The sequence below is a fragment of the Pan troglodytes genome, chromosome 1, assembly GCF_028858775.2.
Source record: "Pan troglodytes isolate AG18354 chromosome 1, NHGRI_mPanTro3-v2.0_pri, whole genome shotgun sequence".
NCBI lineage: Eukaryota > Metazoa > Chordata > Mammalia > Primates > Hominidae > Pan > Pan troglodytes.
Genome location: NC_072398.2, coordinates 210,187,903 through 210,215,700, shown reverse-complemented (window position 1 = coordinate 210,215,700; position 27,798 = coordinate 210,187,903). Strand labels below are relative to the sequence as shown.

At 37.1% G+C, this 27,798-nt stretch overlaps 1 protein-coding gene and 1 non-coding gene across 51 annotated transcripts in view; both read right to left on the bottom strand.

Moving 5' to 3' along the window:
- EIF4G3 (eukaryotic translation initiation factor 4 gamma 3) overlaps positions 1 to 27,798 on the bottom strand; it is a 367,607-nt gene that overhangs the window by 177,056 nt on the left and 162,753 nt on the right. For 18 of the 50 annotated variants that reach the window (XM_016955647.4, XM_063785248.1, XM_063785240.1 and 15 more), the window contains 3 exons: positions 18,908 to 19,003; positions 17,404 to 17,517; positions 13,818 to 13,850 (listed from right to left, as the gene is read on the bottom strand). In XM_016955647.4, the coding sequence (XP_016811136.1) occupies positions 13,818 to 13,850; positions 17,404 to 17,517; positions 18,908 to 18,937 (177 nt within the window). In that variant the 5' untranslated portion in view covers positions 18,938 to 19,003. The remainder of the gene's footprint in view (positions 1 to 13,817; positions 13,851 to 17,403; positions 17,518 to 18,907; positions 19,004 to 27,798) is intronic. The other 32 variants (XM_063785298.1, XM_009450057.5, XM_009450038.5 and 29 more) reach the window with 6 other exon arrangements.
- Positions 4,557 to 4,674, bottom strand: MIR1256 (microRNA mir-1256). The gene has a single exon (NR_035611.1). It is a non-coding gene; the product is annotated as a microRNA mir-1256 (primary transcript).

Sequence of the window (27,798 nt, the reverse complement as noted above, 5' to 3'; positions counted from 1 at the left end):
TCAAATGAACACAGGTGATCATCTATTATGGTAACACTATCATCAAATAATGTCAAAATACTCCTATGTTGCCTGAAGAAATAGGGTGTTACGGGGTGGTAAGGAGAGGAGAAAGAAAATGAATCCATTAACTTATGCAGAGTAAGAAAAATAGATACGGGCAATGTTTTCCAAAAATTTTAACAGTCTGTATGTGAAATATTTTCTTACCACTATTTTCCAGCTGTTCTGATAAAACTTTTAACCAGCCTGTCCAGAATAACTGAGGTTACATCTTATTCAATGAGGTTTCTGAACAGTATGAAACTAATTTCCTCAGTAACTGTGAAGTAAAAACAGTGTTTCTAATGATATTCCTAATATTAACATATAGCTGAACCAAAAAGCCACTAAATATGTAGTTATATTGATATACTAATTTTTTTTTTGGTGGGGGGGAGATGGAGTCTTGCTCTGTCGCCCAGGCTGGAGTGCAGTGGCTGATCTTGGCTCACTGCAACCTCCACCTCCTGGGTTCAAGCGATTCTCCTGCCTCAGCCTCCTGACTAGCTGGGACTATGGGTGCCCACCACCACACCTGGCTAATTTTTGTATTTTTAGTAGAGACGGGGTTTCACCGTATTGGCCAGGCTGGTCTCGAATACCTGATCTTGGGATCCGCCCACCTTGGCCTCCCCCAAAGTGCTGGGATTACAAACATGAGCCACTGCGCTTGGCCAATATACTAATTTTTATACACTAAGAATTCAGCTTTGAAGCTAAAGAGAAATGTATTCATAAAGCACCAACCTAAGCATTATATATATATATATATATATATATATATATATACACACTTTTTTTTTTTTTTTGAGACAGAGTCTTGCTCTGTCGCCCAGGCTGGAGTGCAGTGGCGTGATCTTGGCTCACTGCAACCTCCACCTCCCGGGTTCAAGCGATTCTCCTGCCTCAGCCTCCTGAGTAGCTGGGACTACAGCCACATGCCACCACGCCCAGCTAATTTTTGTATTTTTAGTACAGACAGGGTTTCACCGTGTTAGCCAAGATGGTCTCAATCTCCTGACCTCGTGATCCGCCCGCCTCGGCCTCCCAAAGTGCTGGGATTACAGGCGTGAGCCACCGTGCCCAGTCAACATATATGTTAACTCATGCTCATAAATGACCTTGAAGGCAAGTACTATTATTAACAGGTCATAAGATATATATAAAAACTGAGGAACAGGGAGATTAAATAACTTGCTGAAAGCCTCCCCCATCTGTAACTAAAACACAGTCAGATTATAGGCATGTACTTTTAACTGTTACACATATTACCTCTCATGAAATGGAATACCCCCATATTTTCACATAAACCAGCAGAAATCTTTACAAACGCTGAAGGGATGTAGCAGGATCTTTATCCAACTATACTAACGGGTGGCATGTCCCTCAATCATGACTGATTCCTGGTAAGAAAAATTTTCCATCAAGTTACTTCACAAAACACATGCTTACTCACGAAAACAAATTTCTTCTACCTACACAACTCCAATTCTCTATCTCCCAAAAAGTGACTGAAACTTGTTCATATGCGAAAAGCGTATCCTTGGCATACCATTTTACAGACTTACTTTTGCTCAACTTCACTGCATTAATACTTTTTACAACAATAGTCTATCTGGAGCTTGTGTTTTCCACTTAAAAGTACAGGATCACTTACACACACACACGTGCACCAGAAGAGATTCTAGAAAAGCCGTAATGACTAGAAATGCAAAAAAAAAAAAAAAAAAAAAAAAAATCTCCTTTTTGTACTCCTTCCAAACCATTCAATTACAAATGCATAATTAGATTTAATAGTAATGCAAGAAATTCAGATTCTCAGTTGGGCAAGCATAGCAGTAATCCATAGGTTATTAAAAGGAATATATAAATGGGCTTTCCCAAACTGCTTGCAATCCTTCAAATTTCTTTTCTTCTCAACTGAGTGATGAACAATCATTAAGAGTCAAACTCTCCTGAATGGAAGGAGCCATTTAGTCTCACCATCCACCTAAAGTCTGAATATCTTTTACAATATACCACTAGGGATAAGAAACTTTAGCAACTTAAGATACAAATTCTTTTCATAATTAAATGGAGTTCTAATACTGTAAAACTCTTCCTTCTACTGGCCCCCAATTTTTCTCCCTATATCACCTACCCACTTGTCTCCTGTCCATCCCTAAAACCACACAGATGTCAAATCCTTCTCCATCAGCGACAGACCACTAAGTTATGTGAACACTGCCATTACTGCCAATTTTCACACCACTATTTTTTGTTTCAAGTCAATCATAACCCTCTCCCTAGCATCCTGTCCCTCCAACCAAGATTTTTAATTCCCAAATGAGCTTGATCTTTTCTTTCAATCTTGTTCCAACACAAAGGTATCGAGGTGGGGTCTGCCCAGAATGTACCTGGCACTCACTAAAAAAATATTTGCTGCTGAGTGAAAAGGCAATATACCTCTCTTATTCCTGCCAGCTCCAATTCCATTAATGAAACCAAGAATCACAGGAGCAGTTTTGATATTTTACTACTGATTGGTACTGACACTCATTTAAAGCATTTAAATCCTCTTTATACATAACCTGGCTAAATAAGCTGTGTTCTTCACTTCAGTGTGTACTCTTACAATTGTGTTTTGAAGCTCATATAGAGGATTTTGTAGTTTGTAACTATGAAAATTTACCTGGCTAAACAAGCCATCATTTCAGATTGTACCGACTGCATGACAGTGTCAAACTACAGGATCATTAGAAAACCTGACCCATCCTGGCTAACAAGGTGAAACCCCGTCTCCACTAAAAAAATACAAAAAAAATTAGCTGGGCGTGGTGGCACGCGCCTGTAGTCCCAGCTACTCGGGAGGCTGAAGCAGGAGAATGGCGTGAACCCGGGAGGCAGAGCTTGCAGTGAACCGAGATCATGCCACTGCACTCCAGCCTGGGCGACAGAGCAAGATTCCGTCTCCAAAAAAAAAAAAAGAAAGAAAACTTGACATAAATGTCACTTATCCAAGTAACTGATAAAAATGCTGCAAAGAGCTAGGCAGAGAAAAGAGAGCCATGTACAACGTAAAATTCACCTCCTAAACTCCATTTCAATCTGTTTTACTTCTTTCATCTTTCAAGGATTTATTATTAATACAGCAGAAGGATGGCAGAGGAAGGTGAAAACTCTCATTTGAGGCAGTATTTTGGGCAGATCCAACAAGATAGGATACTTTTAAAACAGAGGCTGAACTTAGCATACTTATAATTGCTTACTTTCCCAGAAACACTCTAGAAGCCAGAATAAAAAATGTTTCCTCTCGAAAAATCCTTCTAAAGATGCAATAATTCATATCATTACCCAAAGCTTCCTCATCAAAAACGTCTAACAAATGGTGTTTGAACGTGCTGGCAATTACGAAATATCGTTTTTCATGACTTTGCTCAGTAAAAGCTTGAAAAGACAAAAACACCTCTAACAAATTATATAACAGAAATTCTCTGAAAAACATCTTTTCATTTTCAGCAACTAGAAAAATCCTATTTAATCACATTAGATATTCCCATGTGGGGAAAAGCTCTGAGTACAAGCATAGCTCATTTTATTCTGCTTTGCTTTATTGTGCATTATAGATATTGCATTCTTCACAAATTCAAAGTTTGTGAAATCCTTGTGTTGAGAAAGTCTATCAGCACCATTTTTCCAACAGCACGTGCTCATTTCGTGTTTGTCACATTTTGGTAATTCTCCCAATATTTCAATTTTTTCATTATTATTATATCTGTTACGGTGATGTGTGATCACTGACCTTTTATGTTATCATTGTAACTGGGAGCGCCATGAACTGCACCCATAGAAGACAGCAAACTTAAGAAAGTTGTGTGTGTTCTAACTGCTCCACCTACTGTCTGTTGTCCCCCGCCTCTCCCATTTTTCTCCTCTCCTTAGACCTTCCTATTCAGCAGACACAATAATATTGAAGTTAGGCCATTATATGGAAATTAATAACTGAACAGTGGCCTCTATATGGTCTTGTGCCACATCTCTCACTTTAAATAAAAACTATAAATGACTAAACTTAGTGAGGAAGGCATGTTAAAAGCTGAGATAGGCTGAAAGCTACTTCAAAAGCCAAGTTATAAATGCAAAGAATAAGTTCTTGGAGGAAATTTAAAGTGCTACTCCAGTGAACACACAAATGATAAAGCAAAACAGCCTTATTGCTGATATGGAGAAAGAGCAGTTTGGATAGAAGATCAAACCAGCCACAACATTCCCTTAAGCCAAAATGTAATCCAAAGCAAAGTCCTAACTCTCATTTCAATTCTGTGAAGGCTGAGAGGTAAGAAAGCTACAGAAGAAAAGTTGAAGCTAGCAAAGTTTAGCTCATGAGGTTTAGTGAAAGCAGCTGTCTCCATAACATGAAAGTGCAAGGTGAAGCAGCAAGTACTTATGGAGAAACTGCTTCAAGTTATCCAGAAGATCCAGCCAAGAAAACTGATGAAAGTGCCTACACTAAACACATGATTTTCAGTGTAGATGAAACAGCCATCTATTGAAACAAGATGTCATGCATTGACTTCTCTTTAGCTAGGACTTTCATAGCTAGTGAGAAGTCAATGCCTGGCATCAAAGCTTCAAAGCTTCAACAGGCTGACTCTACTGTTAGGGGCTAATGTAGCTGGTGACTTTAATTTGAAGCCAATACTTATTTACTATCTGGAAAATCCTAGGGCCCTTAAGAATTATGCTAAATCTACTCAGACTATGCCCTATAAATAAAATAACAAAGCCAGAATGATAGCACATCTGTTTGCAGCATGGTTTGCTGGCTATTTTAAGGCCATTGTAGAGAGCTTAGATTCCTTTCAAAATATTACTGCTTACTGGGAAAACACCTAGTCACCCAAGAGCTCTGAGGGAGATGTATACAGAGATTAATGTTGCCTTCATGCCTGCTAACACAACATCCACTCTGCAGCCTATGGATCAAGGAGTAGTTTTGATTTTCAAGCCTTATTATTTAAGAAGTATATTTTGTAAGGCTACAGCTGCCACACATACTGATTTCTCTGATGGTTCTGGGCAAACTACATAAAAAACTTCCTGGAAAGGATTCACCATTGCTGATGCCATTAAGAATATTCCTGGGTGCAGTGGTGTACGACTGGAGTCCCAGCTACTTAGGAGGCTGAGGTTGCAGAATTGTTCTAGCCCAGGAGTTTGAGGCTAGCCCAGGTAACATCGTGAGACCCTATTCCCCCAAAAAGAGAGGAGGGGAGAGGAGGGGAGGGGAGGGGAGGGGAGAGGAGAGGAGAGATTTGTGATTCATGGGAGAAGGCCAAAATATCAACATTCACAAGCATTTGGAAGAAGCTGATTCCAATACTCATGGATTACTATGAGGGATTCAAGACTTCAATGGAAGGAGTAAGTGCTGATACGGTGGAAATGGCAAAAGAACCAGAATTAGAAGTAGCGCCTGGGCCGGGCACAGTGGCTCACGCTTGTAATCCCAACACTTCGGGAAGTGGAGGCGGGTGGATCACCTGAGGTCCCGAGTTTGAGACCAGCCTGCCCAACATGGTGAAACCCTATCTCTACTAAAAATACAAAAACTTAGCTGCGCATGGTGGCAGATGCCTGTAATCCCAGCTACTCGGGAGGGTGAGCCAGGATAATCACTTGAACCTGGGAGGTGGAGGTTGCAGTGAGCCGAGATCACGCCACTGCACTGCAGCCTGGATAACAAGAGCAAAACTCCAACTCAAAAAAAAAAAAAAAAAAAAAAAATAGAGCCTGAAGATGTGACTGACTTTATCATGAGAATCTCATGATAAAACTTGAACAAATGAGGACTGGCTTCATATGGAGGAGCAAAAAAAAAGTGATTTCCTGAGATGGAATCTACTCCCGGTAAGGAGCTGTGAACATTGTTGAAAGGACAACAAAAGATTTAGAATATTACATAAACCTAGTTGATAAAGCAGCAGCAGAGTTTGAGATTGACTCCAATGATAAAAGAAAGTTCTACTTTGCGTAAAATGCTGTTAAACAGCATCACATGCTGCAGAGAAATCTTTCATGAAATAAAGAGTCCACTGGCCGGGTGCAGTAGCTCACGCCTGTAATCCCAGCACTTTGGGAGGCCAAAACGGGCGGATCACCTGAGGTCAGGAGTTTAAGACCACTCTGGCCAATATGGTGAAAACTCAGCTGTACTAAAAATACAAAAAATTAGCCAGATGTGGTGGCATGTGCCTAAAGTCCCAGCAACTCAGGAGGCTGATGCAGGAGAATTGAACTCAGGAGGTGGAGATTGCAGTGAGCAGAGATTATGCCACTCCACTCCAGCATGGGTGACAGAGCAAGACTCCATCTCAAAAACAAACAAATAAATTAAAAAAAAGAAGAGTCCATCAATGTGACAAACTTTGTCTTATTTCAAGAAATTGCCACAGCCATCTCAATCCTCAGCAACCACTACCCTGATCAGTCAGCACCCATCTACATTGAAGACACTTCACCAGCAAAAAGATTACAACTCACTGAAGACTCAGAAAATCATTATCATTTTTTAGCCAGAAAGTATTTAATTACCAGCCGGGTGCGGTGGCACACATCTGTAATCCCAGCACTTTAGGAGGCTGAGGTGGGCGGATCACGAGGTCAGGAGTTCAAGACCAGCCTGGCCAACATGGTGAAACCCCGTCTCTACCAGAAATACAAAAATTAGCCAGTGTAGTGGCACATGCCTGTAATCTCAGCTACTCGGGAGGCTGAGGCAGAATTGCTTGAACCCGGGAGGCAGAGGCTGCGGTGAGCTGAGATCGCGCCACTGTACTCCAGCCTGGGCGACAGAGCAAGACTCCATCTCAAAAAAGAGAAAGTATTTAATTACTATATGTACATCATTTTCTTACACATAATTCTACTGTTCAGTTAGTAGACTACAGCACAGTGGAAACATAACATATATACACTGGGAAACCAAAAAATTCACGACTTGCTTTATTGCAGTTATTTGCTTGATTGTTGTGGTCTGAAACCAAGTCTACAATATCTCCGAGGCATGCCTATATTTATTAACTTGCAAAGCAATACAAAATATGCTTCAGTATATAGGTCAGCCTACTAGAAGATGAAAAACTAACATCTGCAATTAGAAATTTCCTTGGTGAATATCTTTTAAAAGTCTGAAGTACTCTTGAAGAACAGTGCTATGATTTGCTGGCAAGTTAGAAAGGGACAAGCTTTAAAGAGTCCACATAATGGGACATCACTCAGGTGTCAATTTGATAATCTGTTAATCCATGGTAATTTATAATGGAGATTATTCCATTCTAAATTTTTTCTATATTTCCCTGCATGTGGTCAATATTATATAATTTAGGTTTCACTAAGAATCGGGATATGGAAGCCCTAGAGCTGAGTTGTTCAATACAGTAGCCACAAGCCATACTTAACTACTTGTACTAAAAATTCAGTTCCGGGTCAAGCACGGTGGCTCACGCCTTTAAACCCAGCACTTTGGGAGGCTAAGATGGGCGGATCGCTTGAGCTCAGGAGCTCAAGACTGGCCTGACCAACATGGCAAAATCCTGACTCTACAAAAAATACAAAAATTAGTAGGGCGTGGTAGCTCACACCTGTAGTTCCAGCTACTCAGGAGGCGGAGGCACAAAAATCACTTGAACCTGGGAGGAGGAGGTTGCAGAGAGCTGAGATCGTGCCAGTGCACTCCAGCCTAGGTGACAGAGTAAGACTCTGTCTCATAAAAAAAAAAGAAAAAATTCAGTTCTTTAGCTGCATTAGCCACGTTTAAAGTGCTCTATAGCCATGTATATAGCTAGTAGAGCTACAGCAGTGAAAAGCACAAGTACAGAACATTTTCATCATCATAGAAATTCTATTACACAGTGCTACCCTAGAGGTTTATGTCAGGAACAGGAGGTGTTCTGTCAGATCATAAGGGAGAGTCTTGGAAATGAGCATCCTTATAAAATACTTCACTCATGCTAAAAAATAGCTTGGGAAAAGGGGAAAGGCAGGTAGTCTCACTGCTAAAGGAAACTGACACCTACCAAGGACTTATTACATTTCAGACACTGTGATAGGCAGGTACTTTATCCTCACCACACCCATAGGAAATACATGCAGTTATTACAACATCTCAGTATTATATCATTTATTAGCATATTTTACCCATTTTGAAGATCAGAAACTTGAGGCCCAAAGATAATTTGTAGTGAAGCTGAAATTGAATCCCAGTTTTACTGACTCCCAACATATATTTTCTTCACTATTTATGCTGCTACTATACAACTCCTTGTGAATGAGATACCAGATAAAACCACCCATCACTCCCTTGTACCAAGCTCCAAAAAACAAAAAGTTCATAAGATCATAATTTAAGAAGTCATAAGGTCGTATAGATGCTTGAGATGGCTTGCTATTCATATCCATTTAACTCTGTTGTGCCAGGTCTGGCCCATTTATTTTACTTTCCAAATCTAATAAATTGCCTATAGTAACACAAATATATCTCGACTAGGAATATAACATCACAAACTTTCAGTAAAGAAACCTTTAGGGATCATAATGAAAAAGAAATCTACATAAATCAGCAGTTCTTTTCAAAAGTTTCTTTTTCACAAAAAGAACCAAACCACAAGAGGAAAACATGCACAATTTCAACGCTTGCCACCAAGTAAGACATTTCTTTATGGCACATACTCCTCCTCCTCCTCCTGCTGATAGTGTAGGTTGGTTTTATGAAGCTCATTATTTGTTTACACTAAATCCCACTGCTTTGAATACAGCATATTTTTCAGCATTTGTGAAAAGTATGTGAACCAAAATCATATATCAAAAAACTGCACAGTGTTTTGTCCTATGAACACTTTAAAATACTATTTCCCTGGTCTTTCTCATAATGAAAAGACTACTTAGTCATAGTATATAACCAACACTTGATCTCTATTGTGAAACCCAAAAGTAAAATAAGGACAGGAACATAAGTAACTTTAAACCAGAACTACACAGATTTTAATGACCAAATACACAAAATAAACAACACAGGCCAGAATCCAAATTATACCAAGTGGCTTGCTATAATTCTGAGTGTACTTTCTGTTCTTTCAGTTTCTAATTACCTTGGGATTTTCAAGCATCAGTGCAAAAATAGTTGACATATTTCTAAAGCCAAGAGTGTTTTGCATATAAAATGACTTAGTATTTCTTGTTTTATCTTTGAAGAAAACTGTAATTCTAAAAGCTCTTCAGGTTATAAAATGCCAAAAGAATAGCACATCCTTATTAATCTGAAGAATCTCCACAAAAGACAAAAACTAATAGTAATATCAGGAAGAAGATGTGGCTGAAATAATCCTAACTAGAGCATGGCGCACTTGATTTGTGGGGACTCAAAAAGAGCTCTAGCCCTCCAAACAGAGTTAAAAGACCTTTTAAATAAAAGAAGTTCCAAGGAATACACTCAAAGCAGTTTCTTGATTCCATTAAGAACAAAGAAAATGTTTACCATTTAAAATCTTGTTATTTTTTGTTTACTTGAATTCAAGTAACTCCATCTTACACAGAAAAAATATTTAAGTTCTAAGATTACTAAACTGGATGATGTTTTCTTTTCACAAGCAATTAATTCCAAAAAGCCTACCTAAATAATTGTATTTTTTCTTTGCAACAGCTATAGAACATACTTTGCAATTTTTACTAAGCATCAACAAAAAGTTACTATATTTGCTATTGGACTTTAGAAACAACAATCATTAAAAACATCATCCAACAACAAATTCCTTCAAAAAATAAATTGGGATCAAAGCATGAAAGGATATAAAGTGATCAGAAAGGCAGCCACTGATGAATAATGCAATAAAGGACAAAAAAGAAATCTATTCACTGGCCAAAGCAAACTACCACAGATGAAAAAACCATTTCTGCCTTCAATTCCACTTTAAGTCTTAAGTATGTCAAACCCAAAATATCCCAGGACATGAGTGTCTTCCCTTTAAAAGTATATTCTCTGTATACCACTCAATGTTTGTTTCCTCCAACAGCTTTCATTTCATTATGCAAGTCTCTATGTCTTGTTCTGTATTATGAGCAACTCCTCTGTAAATCTTTCAGGGTTTAGGTGCTACCTGACTTTAGATCTGAAGAGAAGATACTGTGAAATACAGATTCAGTAAGCGATTCTCAAATGGGAAATGCTGTCATTTCCATGGAGGGTATTTGGAAATGTACAGTGGTGGTTTTGTTTTGTTTTGCTTTGTTTTCTAATTGTCACTAGGGAAATTCTACTGGCATTTAAAGCCCAAACGATGCTAAATTAATTGTATTATATACGGCAGTTTTGATAACTGGTTATCCCACCCAAATGCCAATACCTATCCCATAGTGAAACAAACCAAATTGACCCCACATCTCCTGTGGATGCAAAATAGCAAACTCTTTCTAACAATTTATCCTATACCACACATAATGCCGGTTCAGTTAGCCCTGCTCAGCTATGCCACTCCAACCCCATGTCTTTCTTCTCCTCTATTCAAGGTAATTACTGTTGCTGCCTGAGGCAAGGGTACAGACATCCTTATTCAATTCTCTGTGATATGATGAAAAGAATTTAACTGGTGTTCAGGAAAAAAAGGATAACAAAGAAAAAAGTGCCAGCTACCTGAATTTTCTGAATTAAAAATCATTGCTCTGGATTTATACTGTATCTTAGGAACTTACCTCCAAGAACTATTGTTAGATGATAATTATGTTTCTTGGTAAGAAATAAATAATAAATATAATAAACATATATATATATATATTTTTTTTTTTTTTTGAGATAAAGTCTCACTCTTTCACCCAGGCTGAGTACAGTGGCACAATCACACCTCACTGCAACTTTGACCACCTGGGCTCAGGTGATTCTCCTACCTCAGCCTCCCAGAGTAGCTGGGACTACAGGCATGTACCACCACACCCAACTAATTTTTGTATTTGTATTTTTATTTTGCAGAGATGAGGTTTCGCCATGTTGCTCAGGCTGATCTCTAACTCTGGGGCTCAAGCGATCCACCTGCCTCAGCCTCCCAAATTGCTGGGATTGCAGGCATCAAACACCGCATCCAGCTTATACTTCTATTTTTAAAATAATCAAAACTAGCCATAAATTCATGAGCATTATCATACAGTTAAACGACTAATCTGCTAACACTTTACTGAGTCCTACTGCACATGAAAATGCGGGCTGAAATCAACCTTTTCTCACAGAGATTTCTGAACATTTTCCCCGATTGTTGGAATTAAAGAAAGACAAAATGTACCACATAACTTTAAAGCTCATAAAAGTTTTCTTAGAAAACAGAATTTCCCAAAGCTCACTACAAATGCTTAAACACAATATCCTAATTTTAGAACCACTATTATCGAACCCAAGTGGCAGAAACACAACCTTAAAGTTTCTTCTATTTTCATTAAGAACTTAAATTTTTTGATCAACAGTCTTTAAAAGAGTTACTAGTCTTAATAAGAAAGGCCCAGGCTATTTAGTAACATGGTTCTTTATGTTTGTTTTTGGGTTTTGAGATGGGAGTCTTGCTCTTTCGCCCAGGCTGGAGTGCAGTGGTGTGATCTTGGCTCACTGCAAACTCTGCCTCCAGGGTTCAAGTGATCGCTTGCCTCAGCCTCCCAAGTAACTGGGATTACAGGTGCCCACCACCACGCCCGGCTACTTTTTGCATTTTTAGTAGAGACGGAATTTCACCATGTTGGCCAGGCTGGTCTTGAACTCGTGACCTCAAGTGATCCACCCACCTCAGCCTCCCGAAGTGTTGGGATTACAGGTTTGAGCAACCGCACCTGGCCTATTCAGCAATACTGTTTTTGTTTCAAAATTCACTCATCATTCCATCAATCTACAGTGTATAAAATCCACCAAAATAATTGTGGTCAATGGTAACGTTAATTCCTTCTACTAACAGTTTCTTAAGCTAGCTTATCTGAAATGACTTATGAAAATAAACCAAGGTTTGAAAAACACAAGCATGTGAACAAAGAAATTAACAGGTGCCTTACACAAAGGAGATCAGAAAACGTTTTTGCCCTAATTCCTTTGCAGTTATTTCTCAAATAAATAGTTTCTTTTCACTCTGCTTCTTGAGTAAAGATCTCCAACGTCTCTCTCTTTTAGGAGTATTTGTCTTGTCCCTGGATTAAAATTTAAGCCATGCTTCTATGGCACTGGACTAAATTTTCAATTATAAACACTCTTTTACATAAGAAACTAATATTTTTATTATTAGTAGTAGTAATACTAATTCTATGTCCTAGTTACTATGTGCCAAACACCCCGCTAATCATTTTATTTTCATTATCTAATTTACTTTTCATAATAGTTTCAACATGGTATTACTGTCTCCGTTTTACAGGTGAGAAAACTAAGGTGGAGAGCAGTAAATGATTTATCCAAGAACACTTGGTTAATATGGAAGAATCAAACCTAGATCTAGCTGATGGCGAAGTCCAAGCTCTTAAAGTATTAATACTTTACAATATTATCTCTGAATTTAAAAAAATACCCTGAGGTTTTATTTCACTATGAAACCCAAACAATAGCCATCCACCCCATATAGCCATCCTCCTGCAAAGTACCTTTAATAACTCAGATTTGCTTTGCCTTTACATCCTCCAGATTGGAAGGAATACATTTTGAAAAACAGAGTCAGGTATTAAATCACTGGAAGCCTTCAACTAAACAATATCCATTTACTCAGTAATAAGAATTGTAAATATGATAACACAGGCAAATACTGGTAACATTTACTTTATCCAACCAGACTTTGTTCCATAACAATCATATTAAAGACAGTTACCACTTACTGACTGCTTGTTTTGTGTCAGATGCTTACGCTATTTCTAAGGCAGAGGTTATTTATCTCCATTTTACATATGAGGAAACAAAGATGCAGAAAAAGACTTGCCTAACCAGCTGGTTACATAGTAAAGCTTGTAATATGAACAGACTAAACCAAAGCTCTTTCAGCAGAAGAAAATGTTTCAGAATACCCCATAAAAAGCTACTGTGGGGTTGGAGGGAGAACCCTGCAAGTCCTTCTGTCTTGCCACCTCTAAATAGATTCCAATAGGATAGAAGTATGAAACCAATAGGATAGAATTAATATTATTTCATTTAAAAAATTAAAATTATTTCATTTAAAAAACCAATAGGATAAAGTTATTTAAATTAATTAAGATATCTATTTTCTATGTGTTCTAATAATAAAAATAATTCTATCCAGCAAATGGATGTACATTATTTTTAATCAATTTATTACTAGATCTAAGTTAGTAACTGAGTTTAAAGTGGTTTTAGAAATACTAATGCTATTTTATACACATCAATACAGGTTATATCGGAATGTTAACAGAAAACCCATAGAATGCTGCCTGCTTCTTTCAGTTAAATTTAACTTACTACAAATATCCACAAAATCTATGAACACTTAGTATCTAAATTTTTCAAAATTGTAAAATTTAAAAACAATGCTTGGCAAGAAAAAAAAAACTGTAGCATGTTTTAAATGTGCCATAAACAGAGGCAAATGGATTTGTTAATAACAAAATGCAGTGAGATTAATGAAGCACAAAGAAAGCTGAATTATATCAGATAAAAGCTACTCTTGAAATGAGTAATTTGAGTAGTTCTATGGGATGGCAGCATTCTAAGAGTCAGCAGCTACTAAAGCCCCCACCTATTAGTTAAGGGTGATAGTGAAGGGGCAAGGGTACAGTACCTGATGATGGGGAGGTCGAGGCCCCGCTGCAAACTGAGAAAAGGAGGGAAAACAAACACAAAAGGAAAGGCACAAAGAGTCAGAAACACCACAACAAAAACCAAAATTTCACACAATATGCCAAAAGAAAAAAAACCCACAGTGGGGAAATAAAAAACAACACACAAAACAGTCAAAGCTTTGCTGCAGGACAGTGACAGACAGGTACTAAGATTCAACAGGTTAACAGCACTATCAGAATAGTTTGTCATTTATCAACTGGGAGAGAAACAGGCTATGCTGTTAGGCATGTAAAGTACTCTCTGATAGGATTATTTAAAAAAAAAAAACCCTAAAATAAGGCAAAAGCAAGTTTGAAAAATTAAGTGGTTATATTAAGACAAACATGAAAATCAAGTATGCTGTATGTAACTGATACAGCTGGAGGAAATGAGAAAGCTTTTACATTACAAGACCTTGCCAGGAGATAATTATAAAGTCCAGCAGGAAGTAAAAAACGTAACACAATTAACTGCAAATTTTCTTAAGTTAAATGGGATATCTTATCCATGAAATGGAAGTTTCAGTATCTTAATTTCTTGGAGTTAAAGAAAAATCTTTTATGACTTTACACACACACACACACACACACACACACACACAAGTTTAAGTTTAAATGCGGTTAACTAATATAGTTTAATACAAGGCATGTCAAGGCAAACAGCTAGTAAAGAACATCAGTCTCTAACATGATTAATCCAAGTGGTATTCTTATAGGCTTGATAAGAAAAAAGAGTAAATAAGTCAAATCTCTTAATTACTATAGACAACAGCAAAGCACTGTGTATATGTACCTATTGTTATCTAAGAATAAAGCACAAAGAAATGTAATTCCTCAGCTAAATCATAGAGTACTTGAAAGTGGCTAATATATATTCCAACTCTTCTACTAACTCAGAAGAAAATAAAAAGTTTTTTCACCTATGCAAATTTTAACTGCTAAACCTCTAGGATCAAATAATTCACCAGGCCAAATTTGGGTTTGAATACATTTTAACTGAAAGGAACAGACAAAAATATTGGGGTATGTAGAGCCATATTCTGGATACTAATACATTAACGATCGTAATATTAACCGGGGTATGTACAGCCATATTGTGGATACTAATACGTTAGCTATTGTAATGTTAACCACTCCCTTTAATAGTAAAAGAAAATATTTAGAAAGCAGTGTTTAATGTAAACCATATACAGGGTTTTTATCTAATATATTTAAGGAGCAAAAATATACGTCTTTGGCTGTCTTATTTCCTCTATAGAGACTTCCTTCTGTCAGCTTAACACCACAGATGAATTAGATTGAAGATTAAGAAACAATCTCTCATGCTCAGCATTTAAGTTATGTGCAATAGTGATTTGCAAAACATTTGGAATTACTTCCCCAACTACCATTAGTTCATATTTTAAAATTTCAACAAATTACAGTAGAACACATGGCCACAATGTAGGAGACAGCTGAAAACAGCTCTGTCAAGAATTCACCTCAGAAGCTAAAATGTCACCTTTTGTTCAAGTAATGAAAAGTGCACTAATGACCTACAAGCTTGGGTTATGTTAGGTCAGCCATCATACTTGGCTAATCAATATAATATAGTTTTTCAGAATGATGATAACTGGCAGTTACAGTTCTTGCAGAAAATTTTCTCTTCAAAGAAATTGAGGTCTTGTATTTTCAGTTTTCCAATTAGGAGAAGAAAACATCATACTTCTACTATGGACAAGAACAGGCAATACCACCCATGTGGTATGAAAGTAGGGAGTGGAGTGAAATGTTTCTTTATGACACTTTTGAAGAAAATGGAAGAGAGAGGCCATGTTACAAAATTAACCTGAGTATGGCAGTACCTGTCTTATCACTGTTCCACAGAAAATGTCCCATTTTCAAGGCTCTAACATAAAAGCTAAAACTTTGTACATTTTGAATGTTCCAGTCAAAAGAGAATTTTCTATGAACAAGAAGAGTATCTTATAAAATTACATATATATAAAAACAAAAGCGAAAAAGAAAACCCCAACTTAAGTTAGTAGGAAAGTGCCCTAGGAAAGTACCCTAGTCTATTTTGCACTAGTCACCATTGGCTATTGAGTTTTTCATTTGAAATGACAATAGTCTTAATCCTATGGGTAGCTGTAAGCAACAGAACAAACTGTAGTCGCTGCTGGCTCATATTAAAAACAGAAATTTTTCTTTCTTTTTTCTTTTCTTTTTGTTAAAGAAGGGTCTTTAAGATGGTGAGGACTGTAGATATAAAGGAAAGCAGCCTTCAGTGAACTTGGATCCAGTGTTAATGCCACCCACCCACTTACTCACCCCTTCTGGGCACAGTTGGTAACTGAGCATGGCCAACATAACATTGATGTAATTTTGAAACTTAACACCACAAAATATAAAAATAATCAATGGTTACGTTACTACAAAAGCCAAACTGTCTCCCTCTCCAAATTAAGTATTTAATAGCTTCACTACTTTAGACAGGCTATTAAAAAAAAACAACTACTGCTGTTTAAAAGTTCCAGTAAAACGAGAAAATGGAACAGATAGCTTATCAGTGTTTTTATTATTTTTTAAAAAGATTTTCTTTCCACAGTATGAATTTAACTAAGATTCTAAGCATCAAGTAGGAAGACAGGCACAAAGATAACCTGAAGGAAGGACGGAGGCCACTTGAAGCCAGTTGGATTGCAAAGGCAGCTGTCCAGGGAAGAACAGAAAAGCCTAAAACTGTGCAATTGCCAATGGCCTATTAATGCAGAAATAGAATGGAGTAAGCTTTAGCTGCTCTACAAAGCCACAGGAAGAGGCCCTGCCTCAATGTAACAGCTTACCTCTCCTCACCAGTTGGGACAGCTGTGAGATGGATGAGACTAGACTATGACAACTTGGGACGTAAACAGAAAATGCAATCCTGCCAAATTTCAGACCCCAACTTCACCCTCCCAGCACAAAACAAAAAAAACAAAAAAAAAACAACAAAAAAACCCCATAACAAAATAAAGAAAATCAAACCTAAAACAAGAAGCAAGAGTAGTCTGGGGTCTGCTAGTCTTGCACTTGTTTTAGGGTATGTAATGGAATGTTATGTGTGTGATTTTTAGTAATGGGGTGGGTAATGGTCACTAGCAGAGCAGATGGCAAAAACTGTATAGAGGATAGTATCTGAAGAGTTTATGACCACAGAAAAATGGCTGACAACTACAGACAATTTCCTCCTTAATATTCAATTATAAAATTGAAAGGGAGTAAAAAGAAGCCTCGAAATTTATCTTTTAAATTCAAATTTATCTGAAAGGGATATCTCACTTCAAGTTTAAAATAAAGAAAAATCTAAACCCCCAAATTCTTCCTAATTCCCAATAGAGAACACCCACCCAATTTGTTATTCTTTTCCCCACTATGCCTGGCAGAAACTGCCATGCTAGGTTAGACTTTCAGAGAGGAAGCAATCAATGCATTTCTGTTCATCAGCCAATAAATGGATGTGGTCAAAAATTTTAAGTGCCAGAGGCACCACTGCCTGCAAGAAGTACAGTTTGTTATATTGCTTACAATGCAGTATTTTATCCAGCCTCTTCCAGCCAAGGACCTGTAAACGGGAGTCTGTTCCAAAACCTTCCTCCTCTTCCAGTTGTCTGTGCAATGTATTGGCACTGTTCTGCTGGGCTGTCAAAAAAACTGGTTTAGAGATGCAGCTCTTCAGTCAGGTTCTGCGCCAGTTCTAACCATGTAAATTTAATTCATTTTCTTTTTTGATAATCAGAAATTAGGGTTGGGGGTATACAGAAAGAGGGCCAAAGAATTCTTTGCAATAGGAGCTTACCATAATGTTCCATGTTTAATTATTAGAACCAGGGCCTATCTAAATTGATCTGGTGAGATCTCAGGCCCAAGTAGTCAAGTGTACACATCCCCAAACCACTCTCATAACAAAACTTGTATCAGACATCTTATTGACCATTTCAGCAAAAAAAGAGACAAGCAGACAGGCAACTAGGACCAAAGTCCCACCTCTTTAGAATGGTTCCTCCACCCACTGGGGAGAACCAGGATCTAAGAACAGGTATTGGAGAACAGGGCAACAGGGAAAAGGAAAATAGAAAAAGGATAAGAAAGAGATTACATTTTGGTGCAGTCTATGCTCTCCTAGTTCTTTAAGTAAGTCTTTGGTATATTTAAACAATTGTAAGTTCATGCATAAAATGAAATGAATAGGAGCTAATGCAATGAGGTATTCCTGCACTCCAGGCAAAAAGGCAGGGGCAGGGAACAAAAAGATATCCCTGTATTCTGAAGAATACACAGAGCTGAGGTACAAAGAGGGATGTGAGATACACAATGTGAGATGTTACAGAAGCACCTTCTGGCCAAAGCTAATCATGCAGGGCAGGAAACGATGTTCTAAGGAATGGAGAGCTGAAGCCACTGTATACTTTTGTGAAACAAAGGATGAACCTTGTGTAAATTCTCAGTCTTGGCAGTACTTATTGCAATTCATATAAAGGATGAACAAAGAGGATGATAGCATTTACATTTGTATCACAATTTATTTCTCATTTGAATAAATGAATACACTCACTGGTATATGTCATGCATATACCCACACTGTTAAATGGTTAGAACAGATCTAATAACACTGATTCAAAAGTCCTGCTTCCCAAAACCACTGGAATTTGAGAATTTAATTAGTGAAATTCAATTTACTCCTAAAATCATTGTATTTTACTCTTACCTGAATTTTGAACAGTACAACAAAAATTATAAGCTGAAATAAAGTAAACTTGAATGCAACCAGACTTAAAAATCATGCTAAAGTATTAAAAGGGAGTGAAGGGTTAAAAGTTCCACCTCTTCTTTTTCTCAATAAATTTAATTATTGCTATAGGTAAGGTCTGAAAATACAAAGCTAACAAATAATAGTACGAGTCATAATAATAAATCATCTTTGGAACAAACTTCCAAAATCCAGTAAAAATATTTGCCAAAGAAACCCAAGCCACTACACACACAAACACAGGTAGAGAATGTAATTTGGTTCAAGCTTCTGCTTACTTACCGGAGAACGGGTTTGAGGTTGTGAATTCATTGTCTGAGGGGCTTGAGGGTATACCAGCGTGGTTGGACCTGCATTCTGTCCAGAGGGATAAGGGGTCTGTCAAAAAATGGCAAGAACAATATAATATTTTGAAAAAATATGGCATGGCAATTCTAGTTCAAGATGTTTTATAAAAGTTTATAGAAGTGGTTATTAATGTGGTTTATATTCTACTTTTTAAAAATTTAACTTTATTACAATATCCAGTAACTCAAAATCAGTACAGTTCCTTTTTTTTTTTTTTTTTTTTAATTAATGAACTGGGGTCTTGCTCTGTCACCCGGGCTAGAGTGCAGTGGCACAATCACGGCTCACTGCAGCCTCAAACTCATGGTTTTAAGTGGATCCTCCCACCTCAGCCTCTGGAGTAGCTGGGACTACCGGCACGCAGCACTGTGCCGGACTAATTTTTTTCTTTTCTTTCTTTTTTTTTTTTTTTCAGAGACAGGGTCTCACTTTGTTGCCCAGGCTGGGCTCAAACTCCAGGCCTCAAGCAATACTCCCGCCTTGGCTTCCCAAAGCACCTGAACAACTTTTTAATTTTTTTTAAGAGACAGAGTCTTGATATTTGCCCAGGCTGGTCTCAAACTCCTGGGCTCAAAGAGATCCTCTCGCCTCATCCTCTTGAGTAGCTGGGACTACAGGCAAGAGCTTCTTTACCAGCTAGTGCAACACTTTTTAAGTTACCATAAATCTCCTGATAAAAGGACATTAGCAATCCAAAATCTAGGTGTAATCATTTTTCCTTTTTTGTGCATTAAGGCATTTTATTTACAAGTATGTATTATGTTGCTAGAAAAAGAATCCCAGAACTTTCCCTCCTGTGTGTTTCACCTTGCCTCTTCAAGGTCCATGATGCCAGCTAAGGTTGTCAGTACAATGAAACAAAACTGACAGGATGAGAGCAGATTATTCTGCCATTTTTTTTCTAGATCTTTGAGTTGCACATCATATCTCAGGCTGATCACTCCACACTTGTTTAACCTGCCTGTGAGGTTCACAACAATTTTCCCTGCTCTCTGATCATCAATGATTTCAAATTTGCCAATGTAAATTGCCTTATCATGCCTCATCATCATGGTTAGAAACAGGAAAGCATGACCTAGTAAGACTCTGGTGGTTACCTCTCTATTCAGTATTGCTGACGCTCCTGAGAGCATCAACCAGAACATTCATATACACAATTATGGCAGCACAAAAAGATGAAGGAAAGACTAGGTACAATTATTTGAAATTATCAATGCTAAGAGGACCTACTGTGAATTCATCTAGTTCTGAAATGGATAGCCCAAACCACAAACAAAATCAAACATGGATGAGAAAACTTGCTATTGCTATGGTGTGCTTTCCTTGAGGAAGACATCTCAGAGCCACAATTAGCAGTCCACACAGTTAACTGTTATATATTGCTGTAATCTTGCCAAAGCTTACATATCTTAATCCTTTTACATGATCCCATAAAAATCAATAACCAATAAGAACCTTTTATAAAACCTTAGAATAAGTGATAATGTAATACACACGGCTCATTTACCATATATTTTCTGAAGATAAAAACATAAGCTTTTCATTGCAAATCCATGCCAAATGTTATAGACTAATACTGTGTGCTACTGAATAAAAAAATTGCTTGTAACGTATTTAAAATGAAATGCCACCAAGAACAATGGACATATCCACAAGACTTGGACTGAAATCCTAACAATTGCTACTGAACACTGTTGTTAGTTTGGGCAACTCATTTATCTTTCCCACAAATGTAAAAAGGAACAACACACCTACCTCTCAAGGCAGTTTGTGAAGATTAAATGAGATAAAGTATCCCCAAATCACCTTTATTTATCACTATCCCACATCTATGAATGAGGAAACCAAGGACTGAAAACTTTAAGTATCTTACCTAAGATAACAAAGTAAATAATATATCTAGAAAGTATTAGCATCTGTTGACCATTTAACGTTTAGCTAGGATCACCAATTTTAAAGGAAATACTTGACAGGATTCATCATACGTTCCAAATAACAAAACAAAATTTCTTTTTTTTTTTAATGAGTTATAAAAAACAAAATTAATGGCTTCATATTAGACACAGAGGCTATCCGGCAATCTTTCAACGTGGTAATCTTAATATAGCCATCTCTGTAGCTGACACTAAGGTTCAACATCAGATTGATTTCCTTTCCTACTCTAGTTCTACTAAATCAAGACACTAACCTAAAAATATGGCAGCAAAGTATCTCATGTCTATCAAATAATTAATAAATGGGTCAAACAGGATCTAAAAATAAAGTTTTCTTATCAAGGATTAGTTTCAGCACTGTTTCAGACACAACGTTTATGTGTATGTATCACATCCAAAATCTGAAAGGCTGAAAGTTTGACTATTTTAACTTAAGAAAACACAGGGAATGAATTTCTTATTAATTCTGGCTCCACTGAGATAGGGAAAGTATTTCTTCAACTTCTATTTGAGAATCTGAATATAGTTTTAAAAGAGAGCACCAATTTAATTCTTCATTAAATTTTAAAAAATCAAGTATTCATAAGGTCATTTCTCAGTAATGAGGCTCTTTGATCTTAGGATATATTTTGACACTATTCACATTTAATTTGGTGGTATTCTGAAGCAGGAGTTTCTAGCTGTCAAGATACTAAATATAACACTGAAATATATCACTTACAAAAACATAAAGAAATGTTACCTCTTTCTATACTTCAATTAGAGGAACACTTTGTTCTCTCATAGCTGTCGTACTATTGAAATAGAAAGGGAATCCACTGTATTTCATTGAAGATGCTAAAAATATACATGACAACCTTATTTGACTTCACTCAAAATTTTAACAACATTTTCAACACTCAAGCCAAATAAGGGAACATAGAGCCAACTGAAAATGCAAATGTGAATTGGCATTCAAAGATAAAGTTCTTTTGTTCAGAAAGAACACCCTTCCTGATCACAGATATTGCTGGGGCTCTGTCAACAATGTTCCCAATGTGCCTTTTTCCAGATTATATCATTGCTCTGAAAGTGATTACTAAAAAAACAAAGAATTATTTTCTATATAGGCTTTCTACTCTAAACAGACTTAAAAAATAAAAATCTAGTACTTCTTTTTATATTTATATTGCACATATGCCAAGAGCTAATTCAGACTCTGTACACAAGTACTTTCATCAAATGGAAAGCACAATCTCTAATGCAGCCACATATGCAAGTAATTGTTCTGTCACAATGTATGCCATTATACCATTAGCAATATGGAATGCTTAACGGTGGCACATGACAAAGAAATTTTGCCAATAGATCATTCAACGATCGTTCAGAGCATTTTTCCATTCTCTGTGGATGCCTTTAGAAACTTCTTAGGAACAGTATGACTTGTTACCTATCATTGCTGTAAGCAGTGCAACTGTAAAAGATGCCTCTACTCTTTCGATCTCTTCTCTGCATTTAATGACTTATTCTAGAATAATTTCCTTAATTTACTACCATGCTTTGTTGAAAAACAATGCAAAATTTCAGTGGGAACATACTTTGACCATGTTTCATGTCAAATGCACAGAAAACTAGGGACAGATCAATGAAGGATCATTTCAATAATAATCAGAGCATCTGTTTGTACTTTCCCTTTTCGAATAATTTCAAAGTCATCACAAATATTTACTTCTTCAAGGACATATGGGTGAACATACAGAATTTACTCTGCAATCCAGTATACTGTCCAAGTTGATGAGTTACAGACATCTGTTCTCACTTTCATTATTAATTTTATGTTTCAATAAACCTTTTTGAATGCTTTTTATTTGTTGGGGAGATAAGAACACAATAGTGACAGCAAACCAAGCAAATGATGTAAATTAATAATGTTACTGAAGAAAAGCCAATTAGAACAGTCCTTATGGTGTACATATAACCCTTAAATCCCTAATGATGATGTTAAAAACAGTGATTTGGACAGTCAACCACAGGCAGAAATGGTGAATTCCATTATAAGACAAAACAAACACAGCATATCAAGTATAACAAGACTCCAGATGTGATGGTTTTCAAACCATAGACGTGAAAAAATTAATCTGTATTTCCTATTTTCACAATGTAGTACAATGGACATAAGCTAACAAAAATAATTATAACATAAAACATTTATACAGCTTTTACTAGGTTTCAGGTACTATTCTAAGTACTTTACATATAAGTCAGAGATGAAATGCCATTTCTCGTTTTAAGATTCTGCCATCACCTAAACTAAATTCAGCCATAAGATTAAACTCAATATTGTACACACTGTATGTGAACAAACATAAATCTGACTAAAAAACTAAGCTGCCAAATTTTCAAAGAGGTATAAGGTGCCAGGTGTGGTGGCTCACGCCTGTAATCCCAGCACTTTGGGAGATAGAGACAGGCAGATCACCTGAGGTCAGGAGCTCGAGACCAGCCTGGCCAACATGGTGAAACCTCGTCTCTACTAAAAATACAAAAATTAGATGGGTGTGGTGGTGGACACCTGTAATCCCAGCTACTTGGGAGGCTGAGGCAGGAGAATCGCTTGAACTCGGGAGGCGGAGGTTGCAGTGAAACAAGATCGCACCACTGCAATCCAACCTAGATGATAAAAGCGAAACTTCATCTCAAAACAAAAAACTGTAAGGTAATACCAACCACATTTTAAATATGCTTATCCCTTTGATTCTATGATTCCACTTCAGGGAACTCACTATGTGAATATATTCACAATGGGCCCCTCCTTAAAAAAAAAACAAAAAAAAACACTCAAAAACAAAAAAACTGGAAATATTCTAAATGTCTATATATAAAAAAGGTGAGATTATGTACTTAGTCACTGAGAGAATTTAGAATAATCTTTAGAATGAATCAAGTCAACATACATCATGGAAAGATGTCCATAATAATATTAAGTGACAAAAGCAAATTGTAGAATTTTTAAGTATAAAAAGACTCTGTCTTAACTTTAAAAACTATATATATGCACATAGTACACACAACAACCAAGGAAGATAAATGTCTTAAGAAAATATGTAGCAAATTTTAAATTGACTACTTCAGAGACGGTTATAAAGAGTGTACAGGATACAACTTATAGGTTTTATTTCACATACTTCTGTATTATGTTTTTACTTTCCAATGATCAGTAGGATTATTTTATAATAAAAATTTAATAAAGAAAACCTCTGTCCTCCAGCTTCTCCTGCATGAAATACAAATATGCCAAGCAAGCTGGGTGCAGTGGCTCATGCCTGTAATCCCACTTTGGGAGGCCAAGGCCGGAGGATCACTTGACCCCAGGCTGTAGTGAGCTGTAATTGTGCCACTGTACTTCAGCCTGGGCGACAGAGTGAGAACCTGTCTCAAACAAACAAACAAAATACAAAGCAAACCAGAATATCCAGTAGGAAGTCTGCTATTTTATAGAGTTCTAAATAATTTTTGATAATAAAAATTAAATCAACAGCATTAGCAGAAATCTAGCACAAAGAAAACACCGTGCTGTGGGCTATGTGCGTAAATAAGGCCTAAGATAGATGACTGTTTCACTTATTTTAATCTTTTTTTTTTTTTTCTTTGAGACGGAGTCTCACTCTGTCACCCAGACTGGAGTGCAATGGCATAATCTTGGCTCACTGCAACCTCCCCCTCCTGGGTCCAAGCAACTCTCCTGCCTCAGTCTCCCGAGTAGCTGGGATTACAGATGCATGCCACCACGCCTGGCTAATTTTTTTATATTTTTAGTACAGATGGGGGTTCATCATGTTGGTCAGGCTGGTCTCAAACTCCTGACCTCAGGTGATCCACCGGGCTCAGCCTCCCAAAGTGCTGGGATTATAGGCATGAGCCACTGCGCCCTGGCTACTTATTTTAATCTTTAAGAAATTTATTCTTAAATCAATAAAGAGATATAGATGTAAGAAGCACTTACTCAGCCACAGTGTATAATCCTTTGCAGTCATTAAAAAAGATACAGAAGAACATTTAATGACATGGAATGAGTAATACAGAGAATGTTGAAATAATCCCACATATATGCAGAATGTATTAGAAACATTTCAAATTAATAGAAAAATACCAACATTAATAAATTGTGTTGAGAAAACTAAATATTCATTTAGAAGAAAGGTGGTTAACCATCCTCAACTCATATACCAAAAGAAATTCCAGATTGATTACAATGTTGGAATGTAAAATTTGAAATTGTAAAGGGGCTAGATGCAAATCTATCTCTATCATCTTAGAGCTGGTAAAGACTTAAAATCTTAAAATCTGAATAAGACTACATAGCTATACCAATAAGTTTTAAAATAGGCTATTCCTATTAATTTATACAAGTTCTTAATTTTGCTTTAAAATTTCTCTTTATAAACTTCTCTTTATGCATATATAAGTGTGTTTATTCATTTTTCTTCTTTTTTCCTTGGAGACAGGGTCTCGCTCTGTCACCTACGCTAAAGTGCAGTGCTACCAACACAGCTCACTGCAGCCTCAGCCTCTTGGGCTCAAGCCATCTTCCTGCCTCAGCCTCCAAGTAGCTAGGACTATAGGCACATACCACAATGCCTAATTTTTGAATTTTTTGTGGAGATAGGGTCTTGCCAATGTTGCCCAGTCTGGTCTCGAATTCCTGGCTTCTAGCAATCCTCCTGCCTCAGCCTCCCAAAGTGTTGGGATTATAGGGGTGAGCCACCACATCCAGCCCCGTTCATTCTCATTAGTAGATATTATAGGGTACAAATTAATCGAGAGAAACTCGTTCACCTAACAAATGTTTGACACTTAAATCTGGCCAGAGAAACAAAAATAGCACCTTAAAGTCCAGACCAAGTACCTTCAACCTCTTGAGAACTGTCTTCTTCTTCTTTTTTTGGGGGGTGCTGGGGGGGTAGTGGGGGGACGGAGTTTTGCTCTGTCGCCCAGGCTGGAGTGCAGTGGCACAATCTCGGCTCACTGCAACCTCCACCTCCCGGGTTCAAGGGATTCTTCTGCCTCAGCCTCCCAAGTAGCTGGGACTACAGGTGCGCGACACCACACCCCGCTAATTTTTCTATTTTTAGTAGAGACGGGGTTTCACCATATTGGCAAGGCTGGTCTCAAACTCCTGACCTTGTGATCTGCCCGCCTCGGCCTCCCAAAGTGCTGGGATTACAGACGTGAGCCACCCCACCCAGCTGAAAACTGTCTTCTTAAGTGCTACACAACCAATGCAAATAGAACTTTCTGTGATAATTATAAATGTTCCATATTTACTCTCTCTAAAATGGTAGCTATTAGCCACATGTGGCTACTGAACACTTGAAATGTGACTGATGAAACTGAAAAAATAAATGTTTATTTAAATGAATTTTATTCAATTTAAATTTTGTGGTAGAAAACATGTAACAAGGCCTGGCACGGTGGCTCACACCTGTAATCCCAGCACTTTGGGAAGTTAAGGCAGGCGGATCACGAGGTCTAGGAGTTCGAGACCAGCCTGGCCAATATACAAAAATTAGTCAGGCATGGTGGCTTGCGCCCATAGTCCCTGCTACTCGGGAGGCTGAGGCAGAAGAATCAGTTGAACCCAGGAGGCGAAGGTTGCAGTAAGCTGAGATAGTGCCACTGCACTCCAGTCTGGGTGACAGAGCAAGACTCTGTCTCAAAAAAAAAAGAAAAAAGAAAAAGAAAGAAAAAGAAAAGAAAAAAGAAAACATGTAACAAAATTTACTATCTTAACCACTAAGTATACAGTACTGTTAACTATATGCACATAGTACAACAGATGTCTAGAACTTTTTCTTCTTGCAAAAAACAAACTCTATAACCACTGATTTCCATTTAAATTGTATTTATATACATTTTAATCCTTAGAATGTAAATAGCCACATACATAGCCCATGGCTAACATACTGCACAGCACAAGTATAGAAAACTGTTAATTCCCATGTTTTGCTTTTATGAGTTCTATATTTTATATCACTCTAAACTTCTGCAACTCTACTTTCATAGAAGTACAATAATATCCAACAAACAAGACCACAATATAAAACGCTGGAGACAGTGGCAGAGACCTATCACTGAATTTCCTACACAGTCTTAAGCATAGCACTTGTTTTCCTCAGCTAATAAAGACTGAAGCTTTAAGCTACTGATTATCAAAGTGTGGTCCACAGAGTCCTGGGCATCTCTGTAATGCTATTAAAGCAGGTGTGGGAGGTGAAATATTTTCGTAATATAAATACTAAGACGTCACAGGCCTGTGCTGATATTTTCAACAATGATAGAAAAGCAAGGTGGATGTAGCTACTAGTAAATCTTAAATATATACTCAGGAAATCTGAGATTTCACTAAGTAAATCTTATATATACTTAGTGAAAACCAAGGCAATGATAGTCATTGTATTCTTCATCCCTAAGCCTTCACGACAAATTAAACTTTTTTTTAAAAAAAAAGGAAAGAAAAAAAAAAGCCAGTACTTAAGAATGTCACTTCTTTATTTAACTTTTCAATTTTTCTTATTCTACAGGTAATTGACAAAAGAATGTCACTTCTGTAACAGAATGTATCACTTTTTAAGTTGAAATAATTATAGATTTACACGGAATTTGAGAAATAAAACAGAGCTCCCATATACTCTTCATCTAGTTTCCCTAATGGTAATATCTAACTACAGTACAGTACTACAGCCAGAAAAACCACATTGATACAATCCATCAACCTTATTCAGATTTCCTGAGTTTTACTACAGATGCATGCACATCTGTGTGTATATTTAGTTCTATGCAATTTTATCACATGTATAAATTCATATAACCACCATTACAGTCAAAATACAAAATATTCCTTGACAAGGATCT